Raw genomic sequence first — 16,874 nt, 5'->3', positions numbered from 1 at the left:
ACATTTTTAGTAAAAGCCACAGGTCGGCCACGGGCACCCGTGAATTTTTATTTCTAGCAGCCTGTTTGTAATTTTAACTAAAACCACGGCTGACAAAACCTTACCCTTACCGTCAACCCACTCTTAAATGGTCTAGAAATGTAGGGGTAGCTACTCAGACTGATGGGGCAAAGAAACTGTAGAAAATCCAGTCGAATTTTCTACTGCCAACTGCCATTCCATTGATTCACTTTTTCCTGTTCTGTCATGCAGTCAGCTGCAGGTGTGTGCAAGTGTGTGTGTGATGGCAGTGGGACCTGGTGGAGGGAAACAGTCTCAGAGCCTGGATTCCAGCCCACACTTGTACATCACAAGTCTAGCACAACAGCATGACCCTGAGTCAGCTGGCCCAGGCCCTGAGACTTGCTGCTACTGGACTTTGGTAGTATAGACGTATTCTCAATTAACAGGATTCCCTTGGATTTTGAAAGGCATCTGTTGGGCCCAGGAGTAAGGTGGAAAGCTGCATTGTTCAGAATTTTGTAAATTTTACAATAATTTGATCATTGCTACATTTCTCTGAACTGATGATAAAGGGGACTGCTCCTAGCCTGGAACCTTGGAGTACCAAGCTCTTGGTTTGCTTCTATCTGGTGCCTCATAGCTGAACTGGGACTGGCAATCCAGCCATGTGCTAGGCCAGTCCATCTCTTACAGTTATTTCTAGAGACAGTCCCCAGTCCAAACCATGACTCTGAACAGCCTACAGTCCGAGGAAGTTCAGACCTGGAAGCTGCAGATCACTTTGTTATTATTCATACCCACAGCTCAGACATGCTCCTCACACATCCCAGTGTAGTAGCAGGAACCATCCATGAGGCCAAGGAACAGATGAAAGGATTTGGCTGAAGGGCTAAATTCTGGGGTGCTTACTCTGTTCTCACTCAGTCTTAGCTCAGGCAAACTTCTTGTGTAGCAACAGCAGCTAAGACACCAAACTCTTCATCCCAGTAATGGTGTGAGGGACAGCTGATTTTTCAGATCTTAGGATGGGCTTGTATGATTATCGCCCAGGAAATAAAATAGCTCTGGCCGCAGACGACTTCTGATCTGAAAGATAATATGATACCCTCCCCCAGCGTTCCCTCCAACTTTTTCCATCCATGTGCAGAATACATTTTGTTATGTGCACTGAGGCATGTGTGGATGTGCACCCCACCAGTACAAACACATGCTGCTGGCTGTGAGCACTGTGGGCCATCTGTTAATTACCTGGGTGGTATGTGAATCTCTCCTTAGTAGCTGCACAAGTGCTTAGCTTACAGGAAACACTGCCCCTTACCACCACCCTAACTGAACAGAGTCACTTTGCTGATGGGGATTTTGTGCTTACAACAAACAGGGAGAAAATGAACACTCCCGCTTAGTTCTCTCTTCTTATGTAAGCCACAAAACTTCCTCAAATGCCTGGAATCATCTTGCATTCTTAGAAGCAGAGCAGCCCAATGCACCAGCTTTCCTGCCTCACACATGCTCTCACAGCACACAGCCCACTAGGCATCTGCATCATTACAATTATTAAAGAGCTAATGCGCCCCATTGGAAATGCTGCCTCCAATCCTGCCAGCTGCCATCAAGAGAGATGATTTTCTCCAAATTAACCCATTGTTTAAAAGCAGGTGAGAGGGGAGATGGATGGGGACTGACAAGTTATTCTTTTTTGTTTGCAGAAGAACAACAATTACACTGCACACACTTCTGATCCCATGAAGGTCAGACAGTTGTGGGTGTAAAGATTAGTAATCATTCATAGAAGCCACAAGGAGCCTAGGCCTGACCTTCACTGTTAGGGATGGTCTAGACAAGTGGTTGGTAACCTGTGGTCTGCGGGTGACATGTGGCCCAGCAGGATTTTGTGTGTGGCCCACAAGATATTTTGTTTATCATTGCCTGTGTACAGGGCTGCCAAATTATGCTGGTTTCCATCCATGTAGCTTTTAACTTTTGCTACTGCAAAAGTGACGCGCACTTAAAGCCAGGGCACGGGACGTGAAGCGTGTGCTGATTACAGACAACATTGCAAGAGCCATACATTCCCTCTGTTCTGTTCCAATCAAAGTGCTGAAATGGTTCAATCAGCACAAATTCTCGTAGGCACGCGCAGTTACCAAAACTACCCTATCCTGGGAGACCATCTTGGTTACGATAGTACTGCAGTCCGCTGCCATGGAGGAAGGCCACTCTTGCAGCCTGCTCACTAGCCTAGGTTGCTCCTCACTGGTCTAGATGGTTCTTAGTCCTGCCATGAGGGCAGGGGAATGGACCTGATGACCTCTCAAGGTCCCTTCCAGATCTGTGATTCTTTTCCCATAAAGAAACTACTACATTAGAGGGCAGCTGTTACTCAATAGCCCTGCAGTGTCCCTCTAATCCATACGCATTGTCCTGAGTCGTGCTTGGTTTCCTCCCAGCATTCTTCGCGAAAAAGCTATTTAGGAAAAAAAACAAAAAACCCTCTCCCTCTACCATCCCATTTATCCAATGGAAACAGAGGGCCAGAGCCTCAGCTGGTATAAATTTGTGTGGCTCCACTGACTCCAGGAAGGCTTGGTTTAAACTGGCTGAGGAAGGAAGCTGGAAGTATCTTCACTGAGCATAGCACTAGAAATTTTAAAAAAGAGGCTAAAAATTTATCTCATCTTTGTTGGCATTTACTACAACACGTCTTCATGGACGCTAGCAGTGAGATGTATTGTCCCGTGTACCAAGACTGCTAGGCAGCACTGAAGTGATCAAGCTGCAAGGGCTAAAACCTTAAAACTTGGACTGCAGGAACCGATTACTCAGGAGCTGTGTATAACTCTTGCTGATATACTGCAGCTTTATGAAACAACCCTGATCTACTCGGTTTTGGTAAAATAAAGTGTTAGGATACTGATTCTTCATTTCAAGTATGCACTGGTCCATAAAACAACCCTGTATTTCTAGCTGTACTTGTAGAATAAGATGGCATGACGTACCAATTTCCATTTCATTTCCCCTGAGTTTGCAGAGAAAGAGATTTACGAACAGTAGGTTACTTCAGGAATATGGAAATCTACACAAATTCTGTGACTCTGCTCTGCTCTTATTAGGGGGCATTAGTGCTCTATTTTTGATCATGATGGCAAGGACACACCCAAATACAGCAGCAATCAACAGTGAGCTGAACCTTGGCTTTCAAACACACACCAGGCACAATGACACCGCAGGAGATGAAGTCCGACATGTCATTTTGTAGCCACGTGAATGGTTACAAAAAGCACAAGCCAGTAAAAATGGCAGTTGCTGCCTCTGCTCTTCTTCCTGTCCCAGCTCATAACAGCAGGTCTATCTATGGTACCTCACCCTCGTAAGTGATTCCTTGTTACACGTTCAGAAGGAAAGAGTAGAAAATCTACTGAAGTCTCCAACTTTTCTCCCACCTGCAAATATAAACAAACAAACAATCTTCAAGTCTCTCCAGCAGCTAAAAAAACACTGCAGCTCTGCCTGTTAGTAGCAACTGTTGTAAGTAAGGCTCATCTGCCTGTTGTACACAAGTTACTACAGCTGTTGGCAGGAATTGTTTTATTCTGATAGCCTAGTAAGGGGTATTCTTCCCAAGATGTCTAGAGGAATCCTGACGTTTTCATCCTCAGCTTCCAGGAGACTAGGCCAATGTTCCCTGTAAGCTGAGCACCAGGCAGCTGCCCAGGAGAGATTCAGGTGCCACCCAGCTGATTGGCAGAGGGCCCGCAGCCGGCAGCATGAGTTTCTGTTGGTGGTGCACATCCACACATGCCTTGGTGCACATAAGAAATATTTTCCACTCATGGACAGGAAAAATAGAGGACACAAGGGTCTTGGCTGCTGCTTAACTAGGGTTATAAAATACTGATTACTCTTGGATTGTGTGGATTTTTTTAAACAAACAACCAAACTCAGACCTTGCCTTAAAAAATGGCAGTAGGGCACCTGAAGCTTGCCAGAAGAGAAAATAATCCCATGAATATTCATCTAGGCTGGCTAAGATGACGGCTTAGCATTAAGATCGGAGAACAAACATGAAATTGCTGGTTTCACTTCAGATACTCATAACGACCCCGGCCACCGACAGGAGAAGGATTAAACAAACACAATTGACTAAAAGCTTCAATTCTTACCTAAAGATGGTTCTGCAAAATTATTAAAGTGCCTAAGAACTCTGCGACCTGCTAGAAGTGCTATTACTGCTCCAAGCAAATGCCTTCTGAATGCAGTTCTGAGCCACATTGCAGGCACTTAGCTTTACAGTTTGCTAGCTGCATGTCATCTCTGAAGGCTGGGAAATTGCAGCAGGGCAGTGTAGCAATTCCGAGCCAGGAAGGAGACATTCAGTGCCTCTCATCCCTTGTAATTAGGAGAGAAAAGCAGAAACACATAATATTTCAAACAGTATTTTAAGTTGCAAACCTCCTCTCTCATTTACAGAAAGTAGAAGTGCCATCCTTTCAAGCTCATGTCTTGTCCATGCAGGGAATAAATAGGCCTGGATAGAAACAAAATGCCATGGAGCCATACCAAAAATAAAACAACACTTTCAGGATTTGGTTTATTGTTCTTAATCAACCTTATGTTAGACAGCGAAAACAGAATCAAAACCTCCCCACAAATTACCAAAACAATACTACTCTTCCAGTCTTTTCTTTCCAACCCCAAAGAACAAATCCCTAGTGCAAAAATGCAGTCTTATGATAAAATGACTAATATGTGACTAAAGCCATTTTCTATTGTGTAGGAGTAGCCTGGTATCATTTGTTTTTCTGTGGCAGAACCCTCAGATGGTAAATTCCTATGTTGGATGGTATTGTATTAATGACCCAAATTGTTAGGCACCTCCAGGGAACTGAAATAGGATGCCACTCTGGTTGCCACTATTAATTCCAACCGCAGGTGTGAAAATTAATTTCATGCATTTTCTATCATTTCCTTTTCGTTAAGGATTAAAGTTATTGCACAGACATGGGTTCCAGATGGAGGGAAATCTGAACTGAGTGTTGTCTAGTACTTCCAGGACAGCAGGGTAATTCATAGGAGGGGAGAAGAGGGAAAAAATGATCTTGAGGTTTCCTTTTCACTGTTTTTAAAGACACTAAATAATAACACAAAAGGAAATCAGATCACATAACACGTATTCATGTGTGTCTTTGCATCATGACCTTACAAAGCAATCCAGCGCAATGCAGGTTATTTTAATCTCTCCCTTAAAAAAAAACACGTTAAAGAATATCAAACCAAATGAAATGAATTATTAGATGTACCATTTCCATTTGTTGTGAAAACAATACAATGGCCAGATTCTCAGACCAACGCCGCTGGATCTGAACCGTCAAGGCCATTCCAACAAAGGCTCTTCATACGCTGAAATCAGGTTTTGCACCATTAACCCCCCCCCACCACTCCATTCAGTTCAGTAGGCCCAGGCGTTGGTCCTGAAACTGATCAGTATTTAGTTACATCAATGTCCAAAACATGCTCAGAAGACATCTTGGCTAGGCTCCATCTAGATGGATAACTTAATATTGGAGGTCATGCAAAATCCATACTTTTGTGCATCCTGGTCAGCCTAAGCTTTGATGTCATACCTTGTTCCCATGTGCCCCATCTTCCAGTTGGGGTGGGACGGATGGAATCTTACATGATTTTAAGCCTCCCAGCACTGTGGCAATGAGTGCACCCATTTTACAGATGGATAACCAGAAGGAGTGAATACTTTTCTCTAGGTCAATGACAGGGCACAGAACCCAAGGATTTTGGCTTCTAATCTTCTGTGTTCAACACTAGACCAGGGTCTGCCACTACTTTAGTACCATATAGCACTTCAGACCTCCTCTCTACTCCCCTGCACCTTGTACAGTCATTTATACACCAGGGAAATATGAATACAGACTGGGTGTAACATTTACACATGCCCTTCCCCCTTTGCCCTGCTATAAATGACTGCAGGGGCAATAGCAAACCAGTCTCTTTGCGTTGTAATGTGTTTTCATGACATGTCAGTTGAGCAATGCATTTCATAAAGGTTATTTGAAATTTACTATGAGCAATTACTGTACTTTACTATTTATGTTGAATAAGCCAAACAAAGGCTGCTCAGCAGGTCACAAATAATCAGGTTGTTCCATTTCTAATGTCAAGATATTAAAACAGAGATTTGTTTAAAATTCATTCAAGCTTCAATATTTTTTAAAAAATAGGTAATCCCTCAGCAGCTAAGAAATTCCACAAGTATGTTTTTGTTCCCACCCCCACTTAGGGACACTTCAATTCCAGAAAGAAAAGTCAAATAAAATTCACTCTTTTCATGTCACTATTGCAGCCTTTTGTCAATGATTCCTAATGCGGTTTGAAACATCTTAATACAGTATGAAAGAGGTAGCAATGGAATGACTTTTTGACCACACACACACACGCACACGCACACACGCACGCACACGCATGTGTGATTGTTTGGACATTTTAAATATCCTTTGCAAGACAGAAGTCCTTCACTTTCCACCTTTGAACTAATATTACCTTTGTCTGTAGAATTTTGAAATGAACTTAGTGCATGAGTTTCCACTGTATTTTATAATTACCATTTTCAGTTGATTCCAGTGTAAACACTACCCTTTATAACTTCACAACATTCAAGTTATCAATGATGAATTCCACTACATAGCTTGATAAATATCTTTGTTTCAAGTATTTATTTCTTTTAGAGATTATTTTCCATCATAAATTACTGATTTTAAACACACAAAACTATACATAAAATGAGTTAGCTACGCACAATCAGCATAAAGCAAACATTGTACAGACAGCTGCCCCTTGCAATCTCAGGTAGTTTCAGCTGCGTTTGTCTTTTTTTCTTTGCTTTTGATAAGAGTCATTATTCCCATAGTCCATGAAGTTACTGACAAAACTAAACAAGAAATATTTCTCATCCAGAACCAAGAACATTATGAGTATGCTGGAAAAGTATTGGGATTGGTACGAGAGCAACCACATTAAAAATTCTAGATTATGAAACATGGCACATACTTACATGGTCAGCTACAAGATTGGTGCTCCATCTCTTTGTTGCGAGAGTGTTACGTACTTTGGGAGGATAAACTAGAAGCAGTTGTTACTACCCTCCAATTTCGGGAGGAGAGGTAAGGGGAAAAAAGAATGGCATCACACCAAACAAACAAAAATGTATTTACAAGCCATTTTTTATGTAGCAATGGAAATTTTAAAGGGAAATAAACAGAGCTTGTGAATTAACTGTCTACACAGACTGGCGAAATAAGAAAAAAACAGAAATCAAAATGGGAAAAGAAAACAAACCTTATTTGTTTTACTCAGCTTTAAATGATCTTCCAAGGTGCAAGAATGGTGTAGTCAGCAGCATGAATACAAAACTGTAATGACAGGAGAAGCAGGATTCATTAAGGGAGAATTCCACATAAAATCTACCAGGAACTGCTGGAGAGAAAGAATGCAGGATGTTCGACAGCAAGTGAAGTTGAAGGGGATGCTCAAAGTGAGCGTAAAAGATTTTTTCCCCAGCCTGCAAAGAGCAGTTTGAGACACAGGTAGTCATGAAAATGGACTGTAGCACACATTTTGCTGTACAACATTTACAAACAGGCTCATCTGAATGCTCCCAGGAGGCCGTGCTTCTGTGTCCAAGCAAAACACACAGGCACATTAGCGCACAATATCAAGCACAATGATAAAACCCCGAATATGGGAGTGATCCTGCTCTAATTAAGATCAGTGGGAGTTTTGCTTTGGACTTACTTGAGTGGGAGTAGACCTTTTCTTTTCTTGAAAGTGGGTTTGATGATTCAGTTTGTTTTCTGAAACACTGACCCTTTGACATAAACAAATTGCACGCACCGAGGGCCCAATCCTGCTTCCACTGAAATCAACGGCAGCTTTGTCACTGATTTCAATGGAGTAAGGATGAATGTGTTTTACTGGAGTGAGGCTGGAGGCCTGCAGAACTAGGCCTGATACAACCCCATTTAAAGGAAAATGCAGAAAAGAAACAGAAGATTAAAAAAAAATGTGAATTTAGAGTGGTTCCCCTTCTGTTGGCTTGTTTCAGTTGGAGCTGGACTGGTCCCATTGGAACACTGCCCAAATAAAGATTGCAGATCAAAACAAAATAATGTCATACTTCTTTATTATGCACATCCATAGAAAGATCAGTGGGGAGGAAAAAGACAAAAAAAGATGTGACTATGAATTCTGTCTGCTCACTTCTTTTCAGTGGCTGCCTCTAAACCAGACCTTCAGTTACTAACTCCTTATTTAAAGATAAACAAAATTGTTGACTGTACAAATTGTCAGATCGAAGTATTAATTGATTCTACTCCTTTGCTGTCTGCTCCCCACATATCTCACCCATTTTCCTGGCCCAGGACTATTATGTATTTCTTTAGCAGCACCAGCAAATCAGAATTTATTATACATATGTTTGTATTCCACTTAATAAAAAATACACCTATATTTTCAGATAAACTTTGTTAGTAATTCATGAGGTAAGTGACTATTTATGCTAATAAGGGGGAAATATATTCTCAAGCATAATGCATTACATAAATTTGAATGCAAAATGTTCAATTATGAAGTAAATACAGGTAATGCAAATAGTAAATTACATCTAATAAAATATATATATAAAGAATGTGTCTTCAAAGAGAAGCTTTTGCTTGCATCTGTGAGTTGTTTAAAGAAAAAAGAATTAATAAGTCCTGAATTACTATGTTGATTATTTATCTCATAATTCACTGATCTGTATGACTCCTAGTAATCAGACTGTTTCATATCCTCCAATATAAGGCAGGACTGTTTCCTCAGCAATTTTATCCCTATCAGATTATCTTGTCTGATTCTATTAATTCTCTCCCATAAATCTGCTAACAGTGATTTGTGATTTACTTACCCCGTTAACTGATCTGAAGACTGTTAAAAGGATTTATCTAGCACTGCACCTAAGAGGAGTTTATGGCTTATCATTCTGTTACTCTGAGGAAGTCTTTCTGAAATCAGTTTGGTTGGTTTCATAGTTAAATTCAGCGGACACTGTTTAGTTCTGCACCATAAAAAAAGGTACTAGATAAACAATAGGTGCAGTGACTGTACTTAATGTGTTGTCCTTAATATGTGTTTGTTTAAGTTTATAACAAATTACTCTTAAAGTCAATATAAGTCATAATCTGCATGTTACCTTTCATATAAACCTCTTCTATACATAAAACACACACACACACACTTTTTTACTTAGCTAGGTAAGCTGTTATTGTGCAATGAAAGTTCAGGTACCAATGTAATCCAATTAATGTACATTTCATATTGTATATTGCACTGTATATTTTAATGTTTCACATTCCACTGTATAGCTTTGTTTAAAAATATACAACAATATATTGTAAATATACAGAAAATATATATCAGTTTGAGCAAGCTTACGAACCTGGTCAATAATTAGTGAAAATAGGATTCTAAATTACATTAGCAGAGTTTCCTAAGAGCAAGAGACATCAAGAGACTATGAACAGAACCATATAGCCCTTACTCTGCTTGGATTAGGACAGGAGTGTAACAAACCAAGCTAGGAAAAGTGGGCAGTCTGATAGAATTTGGCCTGCAATAATTGTGGGAAAGGAAAGTCTGAATAGCTCTAATTGAAATGAAAGTGTATGATTGTTATGAAAGAACCACTGTTAATAGAGAACTGTAAATGTTTAGACACCCATTGTGAATAGCCAAATAAAGAAAAAATACGACAAAAATGAGAATTATATGGTATTGCAAGAGGGGTGTCACTTTTGAAAGTTATCAAAAATTACTAATCTTTTTTGCCTCTGGTGTGCTGACAATAGACATTTTGGTGTAGCAGTGATATATAATAGTTAAACAAGAACAATATTGTACCACCACTAATTTTACATGATGTCGTAGCAGGGCAGGGCTTCAGATTAATTTACAGCACTTGCTTACTGTTGGTATCAAATCAAAAACAGTGTCTGACATACCAGTAACACATACCATTTCATGCTCTGTAGTTTAGGGTTTATTCAGTACATTTCCTAATTTGCACATTTAATCCTCCGGTCCCAACTATTTCACAGACGTGACAATGTATTTCCTCAGGCATCTATGGAATGGGCCAGTTGAAATACTATGGCTGTAAATTCTGAAAAACAATTTCATTGAAAAATATTCGCACACATTTTGTCTGGTAGGTGAGAAGGTGAAGTGATATTCTGCACCACAGTCATCTTGCTCGAGAAGAAACCCAAACACAGGGAGCTGGGTTATCCTTTGTAGATTCATGCTACGAGCTAGTGAATTTTGTTGACTGCAACAATGTCAAAACCAGGAAAGCAAGCCTGAGTAGTTAAGTTGTATTAAATTTGCCACGCATAACAATAAATTTGTATGCTGAACAGACGTCCGTAGTTGTTCTTCTGGCAAAGTAATTCCAGAAAATGTTTCTAGACTGGGTTCTCTTTACATATCTATGGTATGCTACATTTCTTTTAAATGTCAGTGGCAATACAAACTGTATGATATGCAGTTGTGAATGCTGGAGCTGATAAATACAATGGCATAATCATGGTATCTACTGTAAGCCTACTACCCCCGTTCTTACTCCCCAAGTGGAGATTCTTTGGCTATTGAAAATGATTTCCACAACTGGTGGAAAAAACATGGAGTCACATTCTTGGAATTGTTATAAATAGCAAATTCTGAGCAGGGGGCGAGGGGAGGCCAGGGAAAGAAGAGAGGTTCTGAAGTGCAATGTGCAATAAGCTAGTTTAATATATGACTAAGTGTCAGAAGTCAGGTTTCTGGGACTTAGTTCTCAGACAAACAACTTTATGGCCCTGTGCTTCATCTTACTGCAGACAATTCATTTACAATGGAATTACGAGTAACTTTAATTCTATTCATACAGCCAGTTTAAAGTCACCTTTGCAAGATTTTTTTTTGGAAGGGGTCTTACTTCAGTGAGGATCCTGTGCACAGACATTGCCAGCCTAGCCCCTAGAGCAAAGTGAAGGTCAGCTATTTGGATAGGGTGACTTGCTGCCTCTATTGCAATAGCAGGTCAACTGCCTACCTGGATTCCCCCGCAGGAGGGGTGAATGCCTTACATTATCTTTTCTGCACTTTACAGGAAAGCTGCATGAGCAACAAAACCGGACAGGGCTCATCATAAAACTGACCTTTGCCGAAAGGTGGCGCTGTCGAGGTTTAAACCAAGCACATCCACCGTGGTTTTCACTCTCCATTCCCATTTTGCCTTCAGTTTTCACAACAAAACCCCCAAAATAATTAGCTCTAAATATATTAAATCAATTAAACCGATCTGCAGTGCAAAGGGCACTACATGCAATAGCCGAGTTTAGCCGGATATAGCCTAGCGTCTGCAGCCCAAAGCTCTTCCCCCAGACGGGCCCCTCTCTTTAGGGGCTGGTGTGATTGCTTTGCCCCTAGGTCACACAGCAATCAGTTCGGGGGGTGGCTATTTACCTCTGAAGTGGGGACGGGGGTGGGTGGGAAAGGGAGCCGCTGGTTTGGTGGCAAGCAACTCCGCTTCACGGGCAGCCCCGTGCTGGTGCAGGCAGGGAGGAATGTCACGCTCAAGTGCAAAGTTAATGCACTTGAACGTGGGCGCGCGCACAGCCCGACCCCCGGCCTATACGCGGCGCGCGCAAAGGCCGCGCAGTGGCCGAAGTGGGCAGGAGGAAACTCGCCTTTGCTCCCCCTCTCGGAGCCTTTTCCCGAGTTAACTCTTTGCGCGGCTGCCCCGGCTCTGCGGTTACTTTAGCAGCCCCGCTGGAGGGGGGGGCGTTATTGGCTTCCTGCACAAACATGCACCGAAAGAAAGTTTCCCTGCGGTGGATCCAGTGTCCGGCTCTTTAACCCAGTATCGAGGTGCTTGTCTCTGGGCAAGTGATCCTTAACTTAACTTGTCTCCCCAAGTCCGGATTCACTACTCCCCACTCAGCCCCGCCAGGGATCTCAAGTCCCTGCACGTCTCTTTGGACTGCGCCTCCTTCCCGCTTAGGTGGGACCCACAGTTTTAATTTATTGTGGGGTGTTTTTCTTTGGGGGAGGGTTAAACGTGCACTATTGGAAACAATGTACCCAACAGCGCTGTCAGGTAGACATGCTCGGGCATGGCATGCAGAGAAAGAGAACACCGCCGGGGCTGTTGAACAAGGCTACGTTTCTGCTTACCTACCACCAACCACGCAAACGGAGGAGGAAAATCTCTGCCCGCTCCGATACTTTTGAACCCTGCTGGTGAGCGTTAAGCCCACGTGACTCCCAGCGCACGAATCCGGCAGAGCAAGAGTTAAAAGTTTCGCCCCAGCTGACAGTCAGCTGATTGGCCCCTGATTGACAGCTTCGAAAAGTTTCCTTGTTTCTATACTATTATGCTAATGAGGGCTGAGATTGAAGCAGCCCATTGGTCCGGACTTGGAGTCCATTTCCCATTTGAAAGCTGACGTCAGGACTGCTATAAAACTCAGCAATGCTTTTAAACTCTACTGCTGGATGAGCCCTTTAAAATATTTTTCTTCTTCTCGCCGTAGGTTTGGGGTTCAGATTTGTTTGGGTTCAAATATTATTTTGACCGCGGTCCCGACTTCATTTCTTTTTTTTATTTTACCCTTCAGTCTCCCCCCCCCCCCCCGCCTTCCCCCGATGACCCTCTTCTCCATTTGCACTTTGCATGAAAAAGCCCAGGGGGAAGACACCATGAAGTGTTAAAAACAATCACCGAGGCACCTTTGCAGCAGCAGCACCAACCAAGCCAGCCCGCTGCAGTTGGAAAAGCTGCAAAAAGAGAGCGAAACCACCTCGATGCAAAAAAAAGGCGACTAGACAGCGCCAGCCGCTCTGATGCAGCGTCAGTACGGTAGGCTCTGCAAAGGATAAGAAAGCCGCCGCGCGAGAAAGAGTCGGTGCAAATTGGAGCGAAGGTTGCACGGGGCTGGCGGCGAGCGGAGGCAAAATCGAGATTGCAAAGCAGCAAGCTGGCTCACCCGGGTGCAACTCAGAGCAGTCCCCTCGCTCCTGGCGCGCACCCTTTCTGGAGGGCTGTCAGCAGCAAAAGGATGGCATCAGAACTGGCAATGAGCAACTCCGACCTGCCCACCAGTCCCCTGGCCATGGAATATGTTAATGACTTCGATCTGATGAAGTTTGAAGTGAAAAAGGAGCCGGTGGAGACCGATCGCATTATCAGCCAGTGCGGCCGCTTGATCGCTGGGGGATCGCTATCTTCCACCCCGATGAGCACGCCCTGCAGTTCCGTGCCCCCTTCCCCGAGCTTCTCGGCGCCCAGCCCGGGCTCTGGCACGGACCAGAAGACCCACCTGGAAGATTATTACTGGATGACCGGCTACCCGCAGCAGCTCAACCCCGAGGCGTTGGGATTCAGCCCCGAGGACGCGGTGGAAGCGCTGATCAACAGCAGCCACCACCCGCTCCAGAGCAGCTTCGATGGCTATGCTAGAGGGCAGCAGCTGGCCGCCGGCACTGGGGGCTCCATGCCCGGGGAAGAGATGGGCTCGGCAGCCGCCGTGGTGTCCGCCGTGATCGCGGCCGCCGCGGCCCAGACCGGGGCACCGCACTACCATCACCACCACCACCCGGCTGGGCACCACCACCACCAGCCGCCGGGCAGCGTGCAGTCCAGCAGCAGCAGCACCAGCAGCAGCAGCAGCAGCAGCACCGGGGGAGGAGGCGGCGGAGGGGGTCTGCACCACCAGCACCACGCCAGCAGCCTGCATTTCGACGACCGCTTCTCGGATGAGCAGCTGGTGACCATGTCGGTGAGGGAGCTGAACAGGCAGCTCCGGGGGGTGAGCAAGGAAGAGGTGATCCGACTGAAACAGAAGAGGAGGACCCTCAAAAACAGAGGCTATGCCCAGTCCTGTCGCTTCAAGAGAGTCCAGCAAAGGCACGTCCTGGAGTCAGAGAAGAACCAGCTGCTGCAGCAAGTGGAGCACCTAAAGCAAGAGATCTCCAGGCTGGTCCGGGAGAGGGACGCCTACAAGGAAAAGTATGAGAAGTTGGTCAGCAATGGCTTCAGAGAAAACGGATCCAGCAGCGACAGCCCTTCCTCTCCAGAGTTTTTCATGTGAGTTCCCACAGCCTTGCCACCTTAAGTAAAGTTCTCCATGTGAGTTGTTGTTGGGGGCTTGCTAGATCAACAACCAAGCTTGCCACCTGTTGTTTTTTTCCCCTTAACTCAAACCCATTAAAAACAAACAAAACAACAAAAAGTTGTTTTTAAGGTGGGCTGGCTCATTGTTGGCCAACCTAACAGTTCTACATGAGTTTCTTATTATTTTTTTGTGGGGGCTTGCAATGTCTTCTTGAAACATTATAAGATCCAACTTGCCACCAACTCAGTTCTTCATATGAAGTTTGTTCTTCTTTGAAACCTGCCATCCACATTATATTTTTTAAGTTCATGGGTTTTTTTTTTCTTTTGACCTTGCTGTGTCCAAGAAAAGTCACAGGTTAATTTTTTTTCCATCCTGAATTCTTCATATGAGATTTGAGCTTTGCAAAAAAACAAAACAAAACAAAACAAAAAAAACAACAAAAACAAAAAACAAAAAAAAAAACAACAAAAATCCCCAAAACCCAAAAAAACAAAAATACAAAAACAATGTGAATTTTTTTAGACTTCAGCTTGCTGAGTTCCACCAGTTTTTAGCGTTGTTGTGATATCTAGATCAACCTGCCAAAATCAAGCCTGCATCAACCTTTGGTGTGTTCATGTTAGTTTTGGCCTTAATCTGCCAAACGTGAGACTTTTAGTCTGCCATTAGATCCCATACTCATCTCATGCATTATGCTTGCTATTTTGTCTTAGCAACAATGGACTATGAAAAAGAGACATTATATTAATAAAACACCCTGCATGCTGGACATGTACGGTATAATTATTTTTTTCTTTTGCTTGGAAATGGACTTTTGGAGACTTATGGCATGGCATTCATCCTTTTGTTTTACTGCCTCATCACTTTTTTGAGTTGAAAGCAAAAAAGTGCAACCAACCTTTGATCTTCCTCCTCCTCTTCCTCCCCATTAAAGTTTGCATCTGCTCTAAAACTGCTTTTGAGTTACTCAGAACTTCAGACTTCCTTTTAAATGCACTGAAGCATTCCCTGGTCCAAAAAAAAAAAGCCAGAATGGATTCTGATAACCTAATGTGGCAAAATAATAATAATAATAATAATAAAAAGGACTTTGGAAAGATGTTTTAAAAACTGCTTCCCGCTTTGGGGACTTTAAAACCATGCTGTTGCCTAAAGCTGTCTAAACTTTATTTTTATGTGATCTGCCCCAAATTTATTTCCTTTTTTTTTTCTTTTGTATTTGGTCATTGTCAAATATGGAATGCTCTGGGTTCCTAGTATATAATTTAATTCTAGTTTTTATCATCTGTAAGCCCAGTTAAAATGTATGCTACAGATAAAGGAATGTTATAGATAAATTTGAAAGAGTTAGGTCTGTTTAGATGTAGATTTGAAACAAAAAGATTGATGCACTAAATTGTTTACTGTTGTGATGTAAAGGGGGGTAGAATTTGCAATGGGACTGTTTTTTAAGAGTAGCTTATGCAGCATGTGCTTGCAACTTAAATATAAGTTGGGTATATGTAGTCCTTGCTATACCACTAACTGTATTCAAAAACCAAAGTATTAAAAGGGGGAGGCACCCCTGTTTATATCTAGGGGTATTTTACATTGAAATTGTATTTTTTTTTCAAAATTGAAGTATTTGGGACTGAATTGCACTAAGATATAACCTGCAAGCATATAAAAAAGACAAGCCTGTTTAGAACGCTAATACAATTTATGCAGTTAAAAAGATGGCATTACTGCACAGTTTTAAGATGATGCAGATTTTTTTACAGTTGTATTGTGGTGCAGAACTGGATTTTCTGTAACTTCAAAAATTCCACAGTTTTAAAGGCAATAACCAGTAAATTTTATTTTCAGGGACTGATATCCTGTCTTTTAAAAAAAAATGGAAAGTAAATCTTACCACAATAAATATAAAAAAATCTTGTCAGTTACTTTTTCTTTTACATATTTTGCTGTGCAAAATTGTTTTATATCTTGAGTTACTAACTAACCACGTGTGATGTTCTTATGTGCTTTTATTTCATTTTCAACTTTATGGTTATATCAAAAGAGAGAATAATCTACAATAATAAACTGCATTTTTTTGATTCTGTACTCAGTTTTTTAGTGTGTAGTTTAAAAAAGTATCTAAGACAGCTACATTGCAAGGAAGTGATGCTGATACCAGGGCTCAAGCCACTGAATAAAAGGAGAGAGAAGTTAACAGCCAGTTATACATACAGTGGAAAATTGTCACCCACTAGAAATTAGTTATCTGTCAGGCAGGTGAAAAAACGTGATCTTTCAGGTACTTGTTCTAACTTCTCAGTTTTATAATGACTTAGAGGGCCTTAGTTCCTATGAGTCATATCGTGCCATCAGTTTCAAGTCATTGATCTCAAAGGGAAGTTCTGCTGAAAAACCTGATGATATGATATGGCCCTTTATGATGGAGTAAAGTGAAAGGGAAGACTTCACATCCTCTTATCATCTGATCCAAACAGAACAGTTTGTATCTACTAAAAGATGACACGGCATCAGGTTTTCCTTGTCACATAACTCACGTTAGAGAGATGTTGACATTGGGCAGACCCCCAATTCTAACCTCACTCCCCTATCTTTCCCACATCACCGTTGCATTGTCGGCCACAGGTCTTAGAAGGTTCATAGTGAATTTAGGATGGAAACCAAAAATCA

At 42.4% G+C, this 16,874-nt stretch overlaps 1 protein-coding gene and 1 long non-coding RNA gene across 2 annotated transcripts in view; one reads left to right on the top strand and one right to left on the bottom strand.

Annotated features, from left to right (window-relative positions):
- Positions 1–2,758: 2,758 nt before the first annotated feature.
- Positions 2,759–10,367, bottom strand: LOC142020782 (uncharacterized). Its single transcript, XR_012647498.1, has 4 exons — positions 10,063–10,367; positions 7,351–7,424; positions 4,164–4,389; positions 2,759–3,443 (listed from the first exon to the last, which is right to left on the bottom strand). It is a non-coding gene; the product is annotated as an uncharacterized LOC142020782 (long non-coding RNA).
- Positions 10,368–12,615: 2,248 nt separating this feature from the next.
- MAF (MAF bZIP transcription factor) overlaps positions 12,616–16,874 on the top strand; it is a 266,231-nt gene continuing 261,972 nt past the window's right edge. Inside the window, exon 1 of the mRNA XM_075009267.1 lies at positions 12,616–14,176. Within this exon, the coding sequence (XP_074865368.1) occupies positions 13,149–14,176 (1,028 nt within the window). The 5' untranslated portion in view covers positions 12,616–13,148. The remainder of the gene's footprint in view (positions 14,177–16,874) is intronic.

The sequence above is a fragment of the Carettochelys insculpta genome, chromosome 14, assembly GCF_033958435.1.
Source record: "Carettochelys insculpta isolate YL-2023 chromosome 14, ASM3395843v1, whole genome shotgun sequence".
In the NCBI taxonomy this organism is placed as follows: domain Eukaryota; kingdom Metazoa; phylum Chordata; order Testudines; family Carettochelyidae; genus Carettochelys; species Carettochelys insculpta.
This window is presented reverse-complemented; position numbering and strand designations above follow the sequence as displayed.